Genomic DNA, 21,464 nt, shown 5'->3' with positions numbered 1-21,464 from the left:
ACAGGCATAATAACTAGTCTCAACTTAAGTATATCACACACAAAAGGCCACCAACGGGGTATACTACAATGCAGGATCCATCAGCTTACTTTGATAACCAAAAATATCTATAGATTTTTTGTTTCTTTAAAGGGGACGTTTTTATATGTGGCCATATTTACACTCTTTCTGTGCTTGTGCATTCCTTGCCATACACTACAATGCATTATGAAAATGTGTCTAAGCATGTTATAAAATGTTATTTTTGATAACCAAAAATATCTATAGATTTTTTGTTTCTTTAAAGGGGACGTTTTTATATGTGGCCATATTTACACTCTTTCTGTGCTTGTGCATTCCTTGCCATACACTACAATGCATTATGAAAATGTGTCTAAGCATGTTATAAAACACTCCAAACCAACTCATATTACATCAGAATCTCCTTCTGGATAATGCCTCTGTACTACATTTTTTACAGAATGTTCCACTATCCCATAAATCCATATTTTTGTTGTAAAAAGCATAATTCAAACATGGTTGTATGGCACAGTGGGAAAATAAATAAATAATTGAGTGCAGAGACCTCAAGAATGAGATTCTGGTGTAATATGAGTTGTTTTGGTCTCAGCAAAATGTGACAAACAATTTTCTCTCAATAAAATGAACAAATGTTTGGGGGATCAACTACAAGCACATAAAGAGTAAAAAATAAGGCCACATGTAAAAATGGGTGAACTTCCCGTTTAAGCAAGCTAAACTCATATCTTTTGGGTTGTTGAGTCAAAAAGACAATGGCCATTTGAAGTTCATCTTTCAAAAAAATACAAAAGTGATTTCAGAATATTTTGGCAAGTTAGCTAGCCAACTCCTTGACCCTGCTTGATTGTATACCCCTCTGGGCTACCTCATTCCAAGTCGATCGTTCCCAGGCGATCGGCTGATGAAGATGAAATCAAAAGGAAATAAGAAAACGGAGCAACATGAAACATACCATTATCTAACAATAGGGGTATTTATTTTTTATTAAATTACTGTTAATGTGCCGTGTCACTAGATGTTTGACACATGTATTCAATACGAACATAGCTATATTCAACTCACATGTTTTGTAGGTTACTTGGTTTCAAATTGTAATGCGTAAGACATTTTTTTTTATTACACAGAAGTTGGTTCAACCCAGCAGCAGGTCAGAGTTCATAATTGCCGCAGTGTGTGCGGCTGTGCGCTGATGTTACTGGGATTTTAATTTGTTGAAAAGTGATTCATCGAATTTTTTTTAGAAAATAGAATGGCCTCTGGTAAGTTTAGTGTGAACTAAGTGTACGTGATTTGTTCAATATCATGTTTTTGTGTCACGTTTGTTGTAAAATGTTAAATGAAACCGCTGAGACGGATGGTCTCAGTTAGCGAGCTTTCAGGCGCGACCATCAGAATAAACACTAGCCATAGTTTGTTGGCGAGTTTATTATCTCTCTTATCATTATTATTATAACGTATGCCGCTTTCTGTAAACGTACTTTGTTATTTTGACTCACTCACTCATATTTCTTATTGTTTCGTTTCTCTTGTAGTTGAGAATTGACCGCCATTTTTGTCGCGCAGCGTGGTCCTGTTAGTACCGTGCTAACTAGCAAGCTAACGTTGTTAGCTAGTCAACGAGAAACGTGTATATTATTGGCTACGGTAGTTAGCTAGCTAGACAACGTTAGCTAGCTATCCAAGGCCTGCTATTTTCACCGTGTATTTATAAACATTTCATATTGACTTGCACTGCATTCTTTATGATAACGTAATGTTCCCATCTAACGTTGTCACAGCTTACCATGTTAGCTAAGTTTACTTGATATCAATATAAACTAAAGTAATCCAGCAAGATAAGTTAACTACAGGTTTACGTCCGGGTTGATACGAAAATCTTTGCTAACATTCGTATTATGTGACTTGTTCAATGGCTAACTAACAGATAGCTCATTGGCTAGCTAGGTAACGTTAGTTGTAGCAATTTCGTCACCCAATCACCCATATCCTTCTCGTTCACAGATTCGGGCTACGGTCAGCCTGGCGCTCCAAGGTAACGTGACATCACAATGAATACGTTAGCTACTCAATGTTGCTTTCAAGTTGCCATGAAACGTATCTATTTAGTTACCACTCTTTAGCGATTATACAACTTCTAAACTATCCAATTAGGGGGGGGGGCTACCAAAATATAGCTTGCTACACAAAAAAACGGTTTCCTGTCAACAAAGGCATATGTATAATATCTAGGAACTCTACTTACCAGATGAACCCCACCATATTCCTGCTGTCTAGATAGTGGTAGGAAGTCTTGGGTGAAGTGTGTGGTCTAATGGCAGCCCGCTGTCTAAATCTACAGGAATATGGTGCTGTTCGGACAGTAGTTGGATTGACTTTTATTTGATAGCGAGGAACACATTTCACTTTACATCTGGTAAATGGAGTTCCTAGAGATTATACATATGCCATGGTTGACTGGGTATTTTTGGGGGGTGAAGCCGGCTATATTGTGGTAGGGTTATTTTCCATGGCCAGCCACCAGAATGATGCACAACTCCGGGAGTCCAACAAATAGACTCACAATGTGTCCCAAAGTTAAGTTATGGCCGAGTTTGTTGCGATGACTTTTAATCAATTTAACCATAAGTTGACATCTCTGACGTTGTGCTTTAGAAATAAACTTCCAAATCAGTTGTTGGGGGTGTTTACGTTACATTAAAGACATGTTCCGGTACTTTGGTGACTAATAGCATTTTTTGGTTTTACCTCCCACTTTGGGATGGATGTGTCAATGTGTAGTTCATACATGCATGATCTATGAGCAGAATAATTGTCTTACCTCAATTAGCCACGAATTCCCTAGTTTGAAAAACTGTTTTCTTGAAGTTGTGCTGCGCCATTTTCCTACATTTCCCCCCCAAGTGGGCCAGCCCCTTAGCAATTCTAGTTCTAGCCAATCAGCATCAGCCCTTGTCATTTGAGTGGCAGCTAGCAAGAGGCCTGCCCAGCGTTATCCAATGAGGTTGCCGGGTGGGCCCAACGGCTCAGTGGAGACAGCAGAAGGGGGGGAGCAATGTCGTGGTGCACATATGTGACGTAGTACGTACATTTTCGGTCATCACTATTGACTCGTGAGTGCTACTTTCAGAACTACTGGCTAAAAAGTATACAAAAGTACCAGAGAATGTCTTTAAGATATCTAACTTTCCCTCACCCTCCCACAGCTATGGAACGTATCCTCCTGCTCAGCAGAGCGGGCAGGTATGTGTGGCACCTCAATTTCTCACTGAGTATTGTTTGAACCTATTTTCTATGTTATTTCATCACAATTTAGTTCATTTGACAGTTCAATGCTTATTGCAGGCCTACGGTCAAGGAAATGGAAGTGGCTCGTATGGTGGACAGAGTCACGCTGGCTATGGACAGTCTGGTATGTAAAACTTATATAGAGTCGTGGGAAATTATTTGAGTTCTAGAAGTTGCTGTTTTTAATACATAACATTTCTTTTTTGTTTTTCCAGCCGAGAGTTATGGCCAAACAACACAGGCGGCAAGTTATGGCCAGCCTTATGATGGCTTTGGGCAACAAGGCTCGGATTCCGCTGCTGGGTAAGGCCACTGGCACTACATTAAACTAGTATTGCTTGCAGTTACATACTTTGCCTTTCTAGTGGTCTAATATCCTTGAAAATGTTACCTTTTTGATAATTATTAAACTCGTTGTTGGTGTCTCAAGAGAATAATTGTTCTGAGAACTTCTCAAGGTATGGTGGCGCTGACAAGTCGTCATACAGTCAGCCGAGTTCCTACGGTGGCGCTGCTGACGGCGGCTCTTATGGACAAGCTCAAGGCGGCTACAGAGGTCGAAGTGAAGGTTAGTTATTGTATCCATTTATATATTACATGGCACTGATTTTTATTGATCAATTGTCCAGATGGCCTACAAATCTCTGCATACCTTTTTTCCTGTTTATTTGAGATGGAGGATCAGTGATTCATAGCCATCTTTGGCCAAGACTGGACTGTTTAACTATGGCTGAATGCCTCTAATAATAAATAACTTTTCATTGCATAAGGATCTCGTACATATAAAACAAAGTGCCATATAAACCCGGAAATTAAAACGTGTTCAAAGAAAGACAACACTACAACTCAAAGGGCTTGTGTGCCTGTGTTTTGCCCCAGGTGAAGGCGGTCAGGGCAGGAGGTATGGTGGAGATGATGGGGGCTCAGACAGGGGCTCTTCTGACGGGTATAGAGGCCGAGGGCGTGGTGGGTACGAGCGTGGGGGATACGACAGGGGTGGAAGAGGCGGCCCTCCATCCGGTATGGGGTAAGTTCCAGAGCGTGACCACCCGCAAGGTACTTCTGCAACACCCATGCCAGGTAGATGTTCCTTCCAACGCAATGCATGATACCACCTCACCATTCTGATCCATCACCCCATACCTCATCTACATGGACTAATACCTCCTCACCCCCCACCCCACCCTGCTATTTTCACCTGGGATATGCTTAGGGCTGGGCGATATGGCCTAAAAATCATATTTACATTTTTCCCCAACTGGTCTAGTTACAATATTACCTCTTCATTTTTGCAAAGTTATCTAAATATGCTTTGTTGTGCAATTAAAGGGCAATACACTGCATTTCAAACAGTCAGGAATAATCTAATGATTCCAGGGCTTGTAAAATTATACCTAGGCTTAATATAGGCCTTCCACAACCATTTTTATTTATTTTTCACCTTCATTTAACCAGGTAGGCCAGTTGAGAACAAGTTCTCATTTACAACTGCGACCTGGCCAAGATAAAGCAAAGCAGTGCGACAAAAACAACAGTTACACATGGGATAAACAAACGTACAGTCAATAACACAGTAGAAAAATGTATGTACAATGTGTGCAAATGTACTAAGGTTAGGGAGGTAAGGCCATAGTGGTGAAATAATTACAATTTAGGATTAACACTGGAGTGATAGATGTGCAAGTAAAGATACTGGGGTGCAAAAGAGCAAAAAATAAATAACAATATCGGGATGGGGTAGTTGGGTATGCTATTTACAGATGGGCTGTGTAAAATACAGTGATCGGTAAGCTGCTCTGATAGCTGATGCTTAAAGTTAGTGAGGGAGATATAAGAATCTAGCATCAGTGATTTTTGTCAATTCGTTCCAGTCATTGGCAGCAGAGAACTGGAAGGAAAGGCGGCCAAAGGAGGTCTTGGCTTAGGGGATGACCAGTGAAATATACCTGCTGGACCGTGTGCTACGGGTGGGTGTTGCTATGGTGACCAGTGAGCTGAGATAAGGCGGGGCTTTACCTAGCAAAGACTTATAGATGACCTGGAGCCAGTGGGTTTGGCGACGAATATGTAGCGAGGACCAGCCAACGAGAGCATACAGGTCAAGGATCGGTAGGATAGTCAGTTTTACGAGGTTATGTTTGGCAGCATGAGTGAAGGAGCTTTACCTAGCAATGACTTATAGATGACCTGGACCCACTATAACTATAAGACCCACCAATCATTTAATTATTTTATCAAAATAGTTTAACCTGCTTTTTGCGCAATAAACACAGATCTGGCTTTAAAGGCTGTCTATGAAAAATGTAACGTCTGTTACAAATTTAACAATAACCATGCACATCTACTAATAATGACTAACTTCTTGTAAAAGGCATTATAGAAAATAAGCACAGGTTTCAATCTCTCAAGTGCTAGTGAGTAGCTAACTGATCTTTATATTTCCAGTTTAGCCAACTTTGATCTATTTTCTTGCTAACAAGGCACAACAGTTGCACTGTTATGAATCGACCCGCCTGTCCATCTCCAACTGTTGGAACAACAGCCTGCCTGTAAACTTTGTTTAGATATTGAAGTCAAGTGGCCTACCTGAATAAGATGCTTATTTTTCAATTAGAACAAGTTGCCAATTCCTTTATACATTTATTTTTATGCTCATTGCACATTTATGAAACAGACCAGACAGCAACACATGTCTGTGGCTAAAATTATGCTAGCGGTACCGCAGTGCCGTGCATGACAAACTGAGCATTTCTTTTCCACAACATGTTCATTCATACTCTCGTTTTAATAGGGTCTGTTCTACATTTTGGGAGTTGAGACATATAAAAAGATAACTTGTCTATTACAGTAAAATTAATGTAAGCTTTTCGGTGTCCATTTGACCGGAGACGAGACAAAAAAAGACACAGAACGCTCAAAAACTAACACAAAATGGAAACCTTGAATCTTGCTATACAGGCATTTGGAACATCGCGTTAAAACTAAAGTCGATATCGCCCAGCCCTACATGTGCTATGTTTCACCTTGAGGGTTCACTCATACAATTTGAATTCTATTTCTATGGTTTCAATGACCTGTGAGGCAATAACTTGTATTCCATCTCAATCATAAATATGCATGCAATATTCTAGCTGATTATGGCCTTGCTAGCAAATGGCAATAAATGAGAAGCTCAAAAGGCTTGTGGGACAGATGACGTGGTGGGGTGTCTGCTACTGACACCTGTGGTGCAAAGAGTTAAGTGGACATTGTTCACCTGACCCCCTTTATGAATTACATAGGGTTTTTGAGGATTAAGTCACTTCACCATCCAAGGATCCTGTAGACCCCAGCTTTTTTACATCTTCATTAACAAGACATAATCAGGACATTCGCTTGCCAGAAATCGGTTCACCTTGCAATCTCTACAGGGGGCAGTTCTGAAAACGTTTTGTATTTGACAAGCAAGTATAGATCTTGGCCAAGTAGCTTTCAGTGTAGAGGATCTTTTAGCCTAACCAAGTATTTTGTCAAGATTACTTTTATCTATGGCTATCATTTGAAATTGAGACATTATTTGTAACTGGTAGCTTTTAGCAACCACTTTAGTCGTGGCATTGAATAACGCGTACAGTATTTCTACTGTCACATTCTAAAAAATTGCTGACAATCTAGATTTCATTTTACATGGTGCCTGACAAGTAATAGACATCAGAGGCCGGTTGGATTGCTTCAGCACATGTATATCAAATGTGGCGTCAATCTAAGATCTATCTGCTACGATGCCTGCTGGCTGTTATTATGAGTGCTGTTTCCTAATGGAAACCATTCATTGGCTGTTTTAGTGCACAGTTAAGACTAGTCTAGCTGGTCTCTAGGAGTGAGGTTTGTTTTTGCCCCCCCTCCCCCTTGTTGCTTTGAGAACCTCCCCATGAACGGTTTAAACAATGCCCCAGAGTGATCTGTTCTTGAAGTGACCTGATTTTCACAAGTTAAACCCAAGAAACATTGTAAGCTGCTGTACATCAACAGGTTTCATTTAAGTGTTGTATATTTGACATGGAGACATTTGTATTGTGTTAACTTTGGATCTACATTTTATACTACAGGTTTCAGTGAATGAAATAAAACTTGGACCTCAGCTAATGGAGCTCATATAAGCACTCAATGGAAGAACACTCGACTTGTCGAGTGCCGCAACTATTCAAACCATTTCGACCTATTAGTAACTTTTATCCCAAAAAATTAGCCAACTGAATGCTGTAACTAATCTGGTCTTGTAGCAATCTAAATTTACACATTTGCCATCAGAGGCTCTTCACTCATCAGAACCTACTTGTACATAGTGGGAGTTCTGCTTAGTTTTGTCCATTTGATCTTAAAATGTCCAAGAATAACACTTTCCCATGTGAGTGGGAAGACATTTCCACGATAGTCGCACACCATGGCAGGAGTGCATACTGATGGGGATGTAGGGGAGCTTTGAGCTCTGTTGGGACAAAGGAAACCCATCATATCTACAATTTTTCCTCTGCAGAGGTGGTGACCGTGGTGGCTACAAAAATTACGGTGGTAAGTGACGAGCATCAGAACTGTCTCGGTTGGGGAGGAAAAAGGTTGATTAGCAAAGATAAAAACGGGAGTGAGAAAGAAAGCAAAACAAACTGAATGACACCATTTTCTTGTCCAAACCTCAAGGGCCTCCACCTATTGTTCTTAGGGATGGGGTTTTCTCATAAATGCTCTTTAAGTCTTTTAGCACATGACACCTGAAGTTTATACATAATGGTATTGTTGCATGAGGACAATGTTGAATGTAAATGACAGAAGATGAGATGTGTGCTGTGGCGAAGAAGGAAACTGGCTAGAAACTGGATTTTTATTTATTTTTTATTTCTTCTAAACTCAAACATTTCTGCCCATGTTGGAAGGTGTTGAGATATATATGATGCAACCGTCTCAGCACTGCAGCAGAAAGCTGTAAACCGCCTTATTCGAAATGTTTTAAAGTAGCCTCATGCATACACTGTATTGGTAGAGAGTTGACATTCTTGTTTGTATGGATGTTGAATGCAGTTGTGTTGTGTACAAAGTGCATATTCTCATGGATTTCCCCACCTTTCCCATTTGTTGTGTTTCAGGTCCTCGAGACTACGGCTCAAGGGATGAACCAAGTGAGTTGCACATGCTTGTTTGCCTCTTGTTGCCCTGAAATTCTATCTAGGGTTTGACTCATCCTGCAATCATGCCAGACTAACACTGACCTCCAGTCTCTCACAAGCAAATGCCACAGAACAACAGGCTGGTTCAAGTGATGCGTCTGCTGAGTAGTACCGCGATGTTTGTCCCCAGCTGGAGGTAGCGGTGGTAGCCAAGGTAGCGGCAGCGGTGGGGAACAGGACAACTCTGACAACAACACCATCTTTGTCCAGGGACTGGGAGAAGATGTCACAAGTGATGAAGTGGGGAACTACTTCAAACAGATTGGGATCATTAAGGTATGGGTGTAGGGATTGTTTCTGGATGGGGACTACTTCTCCCTATTCACTTGCATGGTTACTAGTGGAGTGGGGGGTAAATGTTTAGTTAAATATCACAATGTTATTTTGGACCATATCAGACCTGCCAACCTGCAGACAATTTGAGGTCAAAATACGCTGGTACAAAAAAACGCCCTCGAAATGGGCTACTATTGGCACGTTGTGGTTTTTGACTCAACCTTCTGAAGTTGGCTCCTTAGTTGAGGTGTCATTACGACAAAGGTAGTTAGACAGATTTTAGTCAACTAAGGTAGTAGACGTGAGCGCATTGACGAGAAGGAAACGTGCAGTAGTTCAGTGCACGTCGCTGCGTCAATGGAAACGGACATGGTAGAGAGCTGTTCTGCTAATACCGTCCTTTACATTAAGTTGTTACTGTAGATTAGTAGGCCTATGTTAATTAATCAGGTATTACATATACATTTATCTAGAAAAATTAGTAATTGAGAACGCTTTCATTTAAGGCAGAACACAAGACTTCATTCAGTGTTGGCTACATGGTTTAAGACCAGATTTCAGGAAATGGCAGTTACAGGTTTTTCAAAAATGCCCCAAGTTTCCTGAGGGGGAGCTAGTGAGCTACTGAATAGCAGTCAATTACCAAGTACCCATAAGTCTATAGCTTACAATTCTTACTGAGGCTGTCTAATGCCAACATCATTATTAGGCACATGAAAAAAGTGCTTTTGCCTATAATTTGAGCAGTGTGGGTGTCGTATGTGTGCTACATCGCTGACCTGGAATTCATAAAAATTCAAGGTTGGCAGGTCTGCAGTGTTATATTGATATTTTGACTCGTATCGATTCGTTAAACCAAAAGTTTGTAGAATTGTTTTAATGTTGTTGCTAGGTAGCCGTAGCTTAGCAATAGTCGGCTGTACCTGCGCCAAAACTATATTTTTCATCCTATAGCTTGTTCTCCATCATAAGTGAGCCAGCATGTTTTCTGCACTGTAAAACAAAATTTGTTTTATTCAAGAGCACATAAATAACATGTTCCATTCATACACAGCATACCTTTGTGGTCTTTACAAAGGAGCATAATTACATTCACATGTTAAGGGTAAATTTTTGCTGTATAGAGCACATATTTCAAGAGTGAATAAGAATAGAATTTGGATAAAGCCCCAGAATACAGAATGAGACCAGTAAGGTATGTTAGGAACTCTGACCAGACACCTTATACCTATGCTGTCAATGTTGCAAGATTGATGTAATTCTCTGTCAGCAAGTTCCCCGCATAGACCTATCCACATCTTTTGGGGGTGCATGTTCATTTTTCCAGCATTTTGTTACACATTTCCTTGCTGCTGCTAAAAGATAATTTACCAATTTAAGTGGAGAGGATTGGAGTGTATTCACAGGAACAATACCTAGAAGGAAATGACATGGGTCTGGTTGAATAATACCTGTGATGTCCTGTATAACATGGGGAATTTCAAACCAAAAAGACTGGATTTTTGGACATTGCCAAAATATATGTGATAAAGTACCCATTTGTCCACATTGCCTCCAACACGTAGCGGACATTCATTTTTTTTATCAGGGCTCATAAACTATGAAGTACTTTGAATTGTTCGGTTGCATGTGGCTTTATATAGTCTTTTCCATACATTTCCCCCAACTCATCTGATATCTGCACCTGTATTTCCACCTGCCATAGATTACCTAAAGATAATATTAACATTTTAACCATATTGTGATCCAAATTTTAAACGGCTCCAATGTTTTCCCCTTGATAAAGTAATTAAATCATCTCGCCAATAGGAGTAATCGGCTCAGTCGTTATTTGTTGTTGTAACCATCCTTTTTTAACAATACATTTCCTTACTCGCAATAAAATCACAGTGTCATCGCAACACATATAGAATTGTGAGAATTGCAATACATAATATATTGGCGCCTAAGTATCGTGATAATTTATTGTGAGGTCTCTGGCAATTCCCAGTCATAATGGCTACCCAGATTTGTGTCACCGTGTTAATCTTTGTGTCCTGTTTTGATAGTTGAACAAGAAGACTGGCTTGCCCATGATCAACCTGTACTCTGACAAGGCTACTGGAAGACTGAAGGGAGAGGCCACTGTCTCATTTGATGATCCACCTTCTGCCAAAGCTGCCATTGAATGGTTTGACGGTAAGGGTGTACTCTCTCTTCCCGTGCACGTATGCTGTTTACAGTTCTTCTGTTCCATTCTAATCTATGTCCATTTTCTTCTAGGCAAAGAATTCCAAGGGAAAGCCCTCAAAGTGTCTTTTGCCACCCGAAGAGCTGAGTTCACGCAGAGGGGTGGCGGTGCAGGAGGAGGAGGAGGAGGGAGAGGAGGAGGAGGTGGAGGTATGTTTCATTCACTTTTATGTTGACAAGCATTCAAATGTTGCTGCAACTGCCTGTGGGTGAGTTCGCCAACAAACACAAGATTATCTTTGTGCTAAAGATGCCCTTTAAATCCAATGAATCTGGTTTACGATATGAGTGCATCAGTCCGTAGGGACCCCAAATGTAACATGAATCGGGCAGTAAAACTCCACGGGGTGATAGGTCTATTCCTGATTATTGCGCATCTTCAGTATTTAAATGCTTGTAGAAATAGATTGCACAATATTAGGCTTTATTAGTTGAGTGACAACCAGGGCCGTGCTCAGACCTTTGTTCAGGTTCCCCATCAGCAATAGTTTTGTGTTGCTTTAAACGATAAGTGTCATCATAGTCATTTTTAGATATACACAGTAAAGTTGATCAATTCTATACAAGGACAGCAATCACTTTTGCGAGCCGCGCATCATGGTTGATTCGGCCTGGAGGAGAAGAGAACCTCCCTGAAAAAAAGCTGATTTTTAAATGTAAATATTGATACATAACTAACTCAAACACGTATTTGCAAAAATGACAAGATAATTAGTTGGTGACGGTGAGTGCCGATCATAAGTGGGGGGTCAAAAGGCATACATTACCACCACCCCATTATGAGGTGTGGTAGATGCCCAGTCTCCCGAAAGAAAAAGTATGTGCACCCTTTGGAATTACCTGGATTTCTGCATAAATTTGTCATAAAATTTGATCTGATCTTCATCTTATTCACAACAATAGACAAACGGTGTGCTTAAACTAACAAGTGCAATATGTGCCATGTAAAAAAAAAAAAAGCTACCGTTTAAGTTCCTTGCTCAGAACATGAGAACATATTTTTTTATTTCACCTTTATTTAACCAGGTAGGCTAGTTGAGAACAAGTTCCCATTTGCAACTGCGACCTGGCCAAGATAAAGCATAGCAATTCGACACATACAACAACAGAGTTACACATGGAATAAAAAAAACATACAGTCAATAATACAGTAGAAAAATAAGTCTATATACAATGTGAGCAAGTGACGTGAGAAGGGAGGAAAAGGCAAAAAAGGCCATGGTGGCGAGGTAAATACAATATAGCAAGTAAAACACTGGAATGGTAGATTTGCCGTAGAAGAATGTGCAAAGTAGAAATAATGGGGTGCAAAGGAGCAAAATAAATACAGTAAGGGAAGAGGTAGTTTGGGCTAAATTATAGATGGGCTATTTACAGGTGCAGTAATCTGTGAGCTGCTCTGACAGCTGGTGCTTAACTTCTTATGGCTGCAGGGGCAGTATTGAGTAGCTTGGATGAAAGGTGCACAGGGGTGCCCAGAGTAAACAGCCTGCTCCTCAGTCATAGTTGCTAATACTTGCATATTATTATTAGTATTGGATAGAAAACACTGAAGTTTCCAAAACTTTGAATTATGTCTGAGTATAACAGAACTCATGGTAGGCAAAAACCTGAGAAGTTCCACTTCTTGTTTGGATTTTTTCTGAGGTGGCAGATTTTTAACCAAGCTCTCATTGAAATCACAGCGAGATATTGATGAGTTTTCACTTCCTACGCCTTCCACTAGATGTCAATAGAACTTTGTCTGATGACTCTAATGTGAAGGGGGGCTGAAGGAGACAGGAATTAGTCACCACTGCCACGAGCTGACCATGCGCGTTCACGTGATAGGCAGCTCCGTTCCATCACTCAACTGAAGTCAATCTAATTATCCGGTTGGAACGTTATTCGAGATGTATGTTAACAACATTCTAAAGATTGATTCAGTACTTCGTTTGACATGTTTCTACTGACTGTTATGGAACTTTTGGACATTTCGTCACGTTATAGTGGACGCGCTTTGTGACTTTGGAATTGTTTACCAAACGCGCTAACCAAAGTAGCTAATTGTATCATAAATTACGGACATTGTTGAACAAATCAAGCATTTATTGTGGACCTGGGATTCCTAGGACTGCATTCTGATGAAGTTCATCAAAGGTAAGGAAACATTTTATCATGTATTTTCTGGTTTCTGTTGACTCCAACATGGCGGCTAATTGTGCTTTTGTTCTGAGCGCCGTCTCAGATTATTGCATGTTTTGCTTTTTCCGTTAAAAAAAAATGAAATCTGACACAGCGGTTGCATTAAAACCTTTTCTCAATAGGGGGTGCTGTTTTCACTTTGTAAAAATTGTTCCCAAATTAAACTGCCTCGTACTCAATTCTTGCTCGTACAATATGCATATTATTATTACTATTGGATAGAAAACACTCTAGTTTCTAAAACCGTTAGAATTATATCTGAGTAAAACAGAACTCAAGTTGGAGCAAACTTCCTGTCAGGAAGTAAGAAATCTGAAATCAGGCAGTCTGTTCTAGGGTCCGTTTATTAATTTGCATGTGTTCTATTGGTCGACATGCACTGCATACGCCTTCCCCTAGATGTCAGCAAGTAGTGAGAATTGGAATTGAGTTGCTAGGCAGATCTGAGGCCATTTAAAGGGTCTGGGTACGTGGGGTACACTCTCCTCAACATTCGCCATGACGCAAGACAGACCTCAGGATGGCGTTCTGGAAAGCTCCCGTTATAGACCTTAGATATATCCTGCTCTGATTTTATTCGATATAGGTGTTAAAGACATCATAATGTAGTTATTTTAAACCGAGTTATATCAGTTTATATCAGTATATTGCGATTTTCGGATATTTCTTTGTGCTGCGTTATAGTGAGTTGGGCACGTCTTCGCCACATGGCTAATGTTTACTGCTAATTCCAAAGTTGAAGGCGACAATCTACAACCGAGCAACGATTCTTCTGGACAAAGGACAACTTGCCCAAGATTCTGATGGAAGCTCATCAAAAAGTAAGAACTATTTATGATAATTTGTTGTTCTGTTGAAAAATGTGAAACTACTATTCCGCCATTAATTTCGGTGCGGTCTCGCTTTAACGCACGCTATATGTCTTAGTAACGTTAATTTTAAAAATCTAACACAGCGGTTGCATTAAGAACTAATGTATCTTTCATTTGCTGTCCAACCTGTATTTTTAGTCAAGTTTATGATTAGTTACTGATTAGATTAGGTGCCTCTCCCAAGATTTCTCCCGACATTTTGTTGGCAGCTTGGCTACTATTCTCATTGTATAACCACGATTTGTGCCGCTAAATATGCACATTTTCGAACAAACTATATGTATTGTGTAATATGATGTTATAGGACTGTCATCTGAAGAAGTTTGAGACGGTTAGTGAATAAATTAATATCTTTTGCTGGTTTATTCGTTATCGCTATTGGCTTGAATAAATGCTGTTGTGTGGTTGGCTATTGTAGTAAGCTAATATAATGCTATATTGTGTTTTTGTTGTAAAACACTTAAAACATCTGAAATATTGGCTGGATTCACAAGATCTTTGTCTTTCATTTGCTGTACGCTGTGTATTTTTCATAAATGTTTTATGATGAGTATTTAGGTAATTCACGTTGGTCTCTGTAGTTATTCTAGTTGCTTTGGGGAGAGTTGTGATGGTGGCTGCAATGGTAAACTATGATTTATACCTGAAATATGCACATGTTTCTAACAAAACATATGGTATACAATAAATATGTTATCAGACTGTCATCTGATGAAGTTGTTTCTTGGTTAGTGACTATTTATATATTTATTTGGTCGAATTTGTGATAGCTACCATGCAGGGAAAAAATGGTGGAGAAAAAAAAGTTGGTTCTTTTGCTATCGTGGTTAGCTAATAGAAATATATATTGTGTCTTCACTGTAAAACATTTTTAAAAATCAGAAATGGCTGGTTTCACAAGATGTGTATCTTTCATCTGGTGTCTTGGACTTGTGATTTAATGATGATGATGATGCTAGTATTTACTTGTGACGCTATGCTAGTCAGGTTTTTTACTGATGAGGGTGCTCCCGGATCCGGGATTGTGACCAAGTAGAAGTTAAGGAGAGGTATATCTATAATTCCATGTGTATAACTTGTATTAACACGCCAATGTAAACTCAGATGTTTTTATATAAATATGAACTTTATCAAACAAAACATGTATTGTGTAACATGAAGTCCTATGAGTGTCATCTGATGAAGATCATCAAAGGTTAGTGATTAATTTGATCTATTTCTGCTTTTTGTGACTGCTATATTTCGCTGGAAAAATGGCTGTGCTTATTGTGGTTTGGTGGTGACCTAACATAATCGTTTGTAGTGCTTTTGCTGAAAAGCATATTTGAAATCGGACACTTTGGTGAGATTAACATCAAGATTACCTTTTAAAATGATATGACACATGTATGTTTGAAGAATTTTAATTATGAGATTTCTGTTTGAATTTGGCGCCCTGCACTTTCACTGGCTGTTGTCATATCGATCCCGTTAGCGGGATGCAGCCATAAGAAGTTAAAGCTAGTGAGGGAGATAAGTGTTTCCATTTTCAGAGTTTTTTTGTAGTTCGTTCCAGTCATTGGCAGCAGAGAACTGGAAGGAGGAATTGGCTTTGGGGGTGACCAGTGAGATATACCTGCTGGAGCTTGTGCTACGAGTGGGTGCTGCTATGGTGACCAGTGAGCTGAGATAAGGCGGGGCTTTACCTAGCAGAGACTTGTAGATAACCTGTAGCCAGTGGGTTTGGTGACGAGTATGAAGCGAGGGCCAACCAACGAGAGCGTACAGGTTGCAGTGGTGGGTAGTGTATGGGGCTTTGGTGACAAAACGGATGGCACTGTGATAGACTGCATCCAGTTTGTTGAGTAGAGTGTTGGAGGCTATTTTATAGATGACATCACTGAAGCCGAGGATCGGTAGGATGGTCAGTTTTACGAGGGTATGTTAGGCAGCATGAGTGAAGGATGCTTTGTTGCGATATAGGAAGCCGATTCTAGATTTAATTTTGGATTGGAGATGCTTAATGTGAGTCTGGAAGGAGAGTTTACAGTCTAACCAGACACCTAGGTATTTGTAGTTGCCCACATTCTAAGTCAGAGCCGTCCAGAGTAGTGATGCTGGACGGGCGAGCAGGTGCGGGCAGTGATCGGTTGAATAGCATGCCTTTTAGTTTTACTTGCATTAACTTTTCTGCGCTACAGATACCGAATACGGGTTCACTTTTCTAAACAACCGCTGAATTGCAGGGCGCCAAATTCAAAAATATGACTGAAAATATTTATAATCATACAATCACAAGTGAAATGTACCAAAACACAGCTTAGCTTGTTGTTAATCCACCTATCATGTCAGATTTTGAAAATATATTTTACAGCAAAAGAAATCCAAGCTTTTGAGTGTAGCTTTCAATGCTACATCAGCCAGCCCCAAATTAGCTTGGTCACAAAAGTAAGAAAAGCAATAAAATGAATCGCTTACCTTTGATAATCTTCGTGTGTTTCCACTCGCGAGACTCCCAGATACACAACAAATCTTTATTTTTGTAGGAAAACTATCACAAAAAAACACCATTTGGGTTGCGCATTATTTTGAGAACAAAAGCCGTGTTCTGTTTGACAAATCCCAAAAAGTATCCGAAATGGTCGTAGGAACATTTCAAATGTTTTTTATAATCAAACCTCAGGTTGTCTAACAAACATAATCGATAATATTTCAACCGGAGCATAACCTATTCATTAAGAGATAATAGCTTTATGGATGAATTATCTTAATGCAGAAGACTAGATGCACTTTTCCCATGAAGAAAAATAGTGACTTGCTTCAGCTCTTCAACATAATTATTTGGGCAGTGGATAGGATAGCCTGAACATGTGAAAGATGGTTTGGTGTCTCTAGCTTGAACTAGGTTTAGGCGATATACCCGGGTATTTTGAAATGCTGACTGACCAGGTAAAAGCTTTGATCACTTATCCCTCGCTTGTTAAATCCAATTCAATCAGTATTGATGACGGGGGGGGGGACTGGTTAAATAAAGATTTAAGCCATGAGACATGGATTATTTGTGCCATTCAAGGGTGATTGGTTAAGACAAAATATTTAAGTGCCTTTGAAAAGGGTATGGTAGTAGGTGCCGGGCGCACCAGCTGGTGCTCAAGGTTCCCGTGTATCAAGAATGGTCCACCACCCAAAGGATATCCAGCCATCTTGACATAGCTGTTGGAGTCAACAAGGGCCAGCATCCCTGTGGAACACTTTTGCCACCTTGTAGAGTCCATGCCCTGACTGGGGGGTGCGCACAACTCAATATTAGGAATGTGTTCTTAAAGTTTGATATACTCAGTCTATATCTGTATGTATGCATGTAAACTCATTAAAAAATAACATTCAAAGATGATTCGTAAAAATCCAAATAACTTTGCAGATCTTCACTATAAAGGGTTTAATCACGGTTTCCCATTTTTGTTCAATGAACCATAAACAATTAATGAACATGCACCTGTGGAACGGTCGTTAAGACACTAACAGCTTACAGACGGTAGGCAATTAAGGTCACAGTTATTAAAACTTAGGACACTAAAGATGCCTTTTCACTGACTCTGAAAAACACCAAAAGAAAGATGCCCACGGCCCCTGCTCATCTGCGTGAACGTGCCTTAGGCATGCTGCAAGGAGGCATGAGGACTGCAGATGTGGCCAGGGCAATGAATTGCAGTGTCCGTACTGTGAGACGCCTAAGACGGCGCTACAGGGAGACTGGGCGGACAGCTGATCGTCCTCGCAGTGGCAGGTCACGGTGTAACAACAGCTGCTCAGGATCGGTACATGCAAACATCACACCTGCGGGACGGGTACAGGATGGCAACAACTGCCCGAGCGAGTTACACCAGGAATGCACAATCCCTCCATCAGTGCTCAGACTGTCCGCAATAGGCTGAGAGAGGCTGGACTGAGGGCTTGTAGGCCTGTTGTAAGGCAAGTCCTCACCAGACATCACCGGCAACAACGTCGCCTATGGTCACAAACCCACCGTCGCTGGACCAGGCAGGACTGGTCCACTGACGAGTTGCGGTTTTGTTTCACCAGGGGTGATGGTCGGATTCGTGTTTATCGTTGAAGAAATTAGCGTTACACTGAGGCCTGTAGTCTGGAGCAGGATCGATTTGGAGGGAGGGTCCGTCATGGTCTGGGGCGGTGTGTCACAGCATCATTGGACTGAGCTTGTTGTCATTGCAGGCAATCTCAACACTGCGTTACAGGGAAGACATCCTCCTCCCTCATGTGGTACCCTTCCTGCAGGCTCATCCTGACATGACCCTCCAGCATGACAATGCCACCAGCCATACTGCTCGTTCTGTGCGTAATTTCCTGCAAGACAGCTGAGTTGCTGAGTTTAGTTAGTCTTTAGCACGCTGCTCTTCTTACACTGTTTAAGCTACAAACGCTGTTCAAACTTTAAAACGTGTAAACAGGTCAGGATTGACTTGCTTGTATACAACTTTGATATCTTATTTACTTTTTAAACAATGAACTGATGTTTTTGGAACCCCTTTGTTGAAGCTAGGCCTTCAGAGGTACTTTGTCCCTTGCACTTAAGTGGTGTTTGTCGCTCTCTAGGTTTTGGCGGCCGTGGTCGTGGACGTGGGTTTGGAGGAGGAGGAGGTGGTGGTGGTGGACCCAACTTTGACATCAAGGGAGGGGACTGGCCATGTCCTAACAGGTATTTATTGCAATATTTTATTTGAAGCATGACAGATGCAGGTAGAACTATTTGGTGGGTCATCCATTGCACATTGCATGTGTCACTGAATTCTGTTCTCATATGGAATGGCTACAGCTTTGAATGTGATTGACAATTGTTCCCCTCTCCTTTTCAGTTCTTGTGGCAACATGAACTTTGCCCGTAGATACGAATGCAACAAGTGTGGCACACCGAAACCAGGGGACAGCGGAGGAGGTATGTAAGGATGGCTATGAGCTTGTTGTAGAGAATTGGTGTCAGGTACACTGTAGGGGAACTTGAGTCATTTAACCACGTACTATAAACTATTACTGCTCTGTAGGAGAACTTGCTCTAATGGCTGGTTTGTGTTTGCAGATCGTGGTGGTGGAGGCCGAGGATATGGTGGTGACAGGGGCGGCGGCGGCTACAGAGGCCGTGGAGGATTCCGTGGAGGTGATCGCGGTGGTTATGGCGGAGGTGGATATGGTGGTGACAGGGGCTACAAGATGGGAGGAAGGTAAATTGATCACAGCTTAATTTCCCTCCCATGCAGATAGATGTTTGACCAGGAGAGGGCATACCTGAGACGTGAAAGAACTGTAGAATATTGAATACGGGTTACTTTTTTTGTCTGTTTTTTCTCTCATACGAAGATATTTCTATATTAAGCTAGCTTCATGGTACAGTATAATTTACTATGGATCTATTTCCCCTCTTCCCTCAGAGGTGACCATAGAGAAGACAGAAGAGATCGGCCATACTAAGGATTCACATGGACACCATTCCAGAATGCCCAGGGGTTGGGTTAGGGGGAAGGGAGTGGGGGGGATTGATCTACACTTTAATTTGCGTACCTTTCATTACCAATGCATCACATGTATTGTTTCTGATCTGTCTTGTCGAGAGGTCAGGGAAATATGTGCAACTACTGTGAAAGGACTTTTGTGCTGATAAGCAGGGTTGTAGGTGTAGAAGGGGGCAGGGTCAAATGTCATTTTTTTTTTGTTTTCATTTCCCTGATTCTACTAGGTCCAGGCATCGTGAGGTAGACTTCTAAGACTTCGTATCATTGTTTTGTCAAATTTAAATGAACAGTTTTATTTGGGTTTCTCTTTTTTCCAGATGATATTAAACTGTTCTGATCTTAGTGTCTTCATGTATGTTTTATTTCAAATTTCTAGTTAGTATTTATGAAATTTGAGTGCTTCGGTAGTAATTGCTAAGTAGTCAAAACACAAGCAACATAATACTCCAGCACTAAGTAAGCTTGTGGTCAGCTTTCTAAATATCTTTAGGTCAATTAATTTGAATAATATTGAGGTAGCCTATACAAAGTGCCAAGAGAAGGGAAGTTTTGACATTCTAGCCTGTGATCTGTGGGTGGTACTGTCCCTCCCCTATGTGAGCAAAATGACTAGGACAGGAGTGGCTCGTGTGCCGGTGTTGCCTTCACAACACTGAGATCACAAACATTGATATTGCCCTGGCTGTTGCACATTAGACAAGCAGTACTTGGAAATATCTTATTTGGATGTATGGTGATGTCTGTGGGGTTAGTCTAAGGATATTTCAAGTGTCATACAATGAGTTTGACTCTTCAGACCACAAAAAATTGTGGCATATTGGCACATGAGTACCAGCGCCGTTATAATCCAAGTCAACGGTTTGCACGCTAGTGTCAACGGACTGGCGGGTCGAGACCTCTTGAGGCAGAGGTATGTTTTTGTATTTTAAGCTTTTTAGTTTTATGTTTATAACTAACCTATTTTTGTTACAATATATTTTAACACTGGCTGCATTTATACAGGCAGACCAATTCTGCTCTTTTTTCCAGTAATTGTTCTTGAAGAATCACTGATCTCTTTCAGAGTTAATCTGATTGGTCAAAAGGCCAATTAGTGAGAATAAAGTTAGTATATGCTGTTGTATACAAATGAATGAATAAAGCAATTTGACTCACTTAAATTGAGACAGATATCATATACGCACAGCAACTGTCAATTTAGTCTGGTTGTTTTTAAGATTGGATAGGTGGGCTACCTCTGAGTAAAATCCATTAGAATCTAATGCATCTTGTGCTCAGGGATGGATGAGTTTGGTGGATTGTTATTTTGCCTATATGACTTGGCAAATTCTAGCATGTGTTTAAACTTCCAGCAAGATTCCACAGCCAAATTCTGGCAGGTATAAAAACCCAAATGAAAATGAGCATCCTATTCTACTGTGGTTACACTGACTGCCCACAACACCTTCATTACATGTTATGTTCAGTATTATAGGCTAACATTTAAAATGTTTTACCCAACTCAATTTGTGTTATTGTATTTCCATACACACTGAACAAAAAATATAAATGCAACTATTTCAAAGATTTTACTGAGTTACAGTTCATAAAGGAAATCAAATCAATTGAAGTCAATTAATTAGACCCTAATCTATGGATATCACATGACTGGGAATACAGATATGTATCGGTTGGTCACAGATACCATAAAAAAATGACAAAGGGAGGGTTGTGGATCAGAAAACCAGTCAGTATCTGGTGTGACCACCTTTTACCTAATGCAGTGCAACACATCTCCGCATATAGTTGATTATAGTAGATTGTGGAGTGTTGTACCACTCTTCAATGGCTGTGTGTAGTCTCAAACTCCTGCAGGTGAAGAAGCTGGATGTGGGGGTCCTGGGCTGGTATTG

At 40.5% G+C, this 21,464-nt stretch overlaps 1 protein-coding gene across 2 annotated transcripts; it reads left to right on the top strand.

Annotated features, from left to right (window-relative positions):
• The first annotated feature begins 1,168 nt into the window (after positions 1 to 1,168).
• taf15 (TAF15 RNA polymerase II, TATA box binding protein (TBP)-associated factor) lies at positions 1,169 to 19,914 on the top strand. Of its 2 annotated transcripts, XM_055896539.1 has the most exons (16): positions 1,169 to 1,280; positions 2,023 to 2,053; positions 3,225 to 3,261; positions 3,364 to 3,430; positions 3,522 to 3,609; positions 3,765 to 3,874; positions 4,186 to 4,333; positions 7,823 to 7,857; positions 8,427 to 8,459; positions 8,638 to 8,783; positions 10,832 to 10,961; positions 11,046 to 11,162; positions 18,662 to 18,764; positions 18,922 to 19,001; positions 19,143 to 19,284; positions 19,492 to 19,914. In XM_055896539.1, exons 1-16 carry the CDS (start codon positions 1,271 to 1,273, stop codon positions 19,529 to 19,531), a joined length of 1,317 nt encoding a protein of 438 aa, XP_055752514.1. In that variant the 5' UTR covers positions 1,169 to 1,270; the 3' UTR covers positions 19,532 to 19,914. The 2 variants fall into 2 exon arrangements, with proteins under 2 accessions (XP_055752514.1, XP_055752515.1); XM_055896540.1 differs by lacking the exons at positions 4,186 to 4,333; positions 7,823 to 7,857.
• The last annotated feature ends 1,550 nt before the right edge of the window (positions 19,915 to 21,464 follow it).

The sequence above is a fragment of the Salvelinus fontinalis genome, chromosome 33 (genome assembly GCF_029448725.1).
Source record: "Salvelinus fontinalis isolate EN_2023a chromosome 33, ASM2944872v1, whole genome shotgun sequence".
NCBI classification, from domain to species: domain Eukaryota; kingdom Metazoa; phylum Chordata; class Actinopteri; order Salmoniformes; family Salmonidae; genus Salvelinus; species Salvelinus fontinalis.
The sequence above is the reverse complement of the archived record's forward strand: the minus strand, read 5'-3'. Positions and strand labels throughout refer to the sequence as shown.

What these genes read in the sequence shown, in the direction of transcription:
- taf15 (XM_055896539.1), top strand. An exon ending in CTACAGAGGTCGAAGTGAAG is followed by an intron (nt 3,875 to 4,185) that starts GTTAGTTATTGT and finishes GTTTTGCCCCAG; the next exon opens with GTGAAGGCGGTCAGGGCAGG. An exon ending in TGCCATTGAATGGTTTGACG is followed by an intron (nt 10,962 to 11,045) that starts GTAAGGGTGTAC and finishes ATTTTCTTCTAG; the next exon opens with GCAAAGAATTCCAAGGGAAA.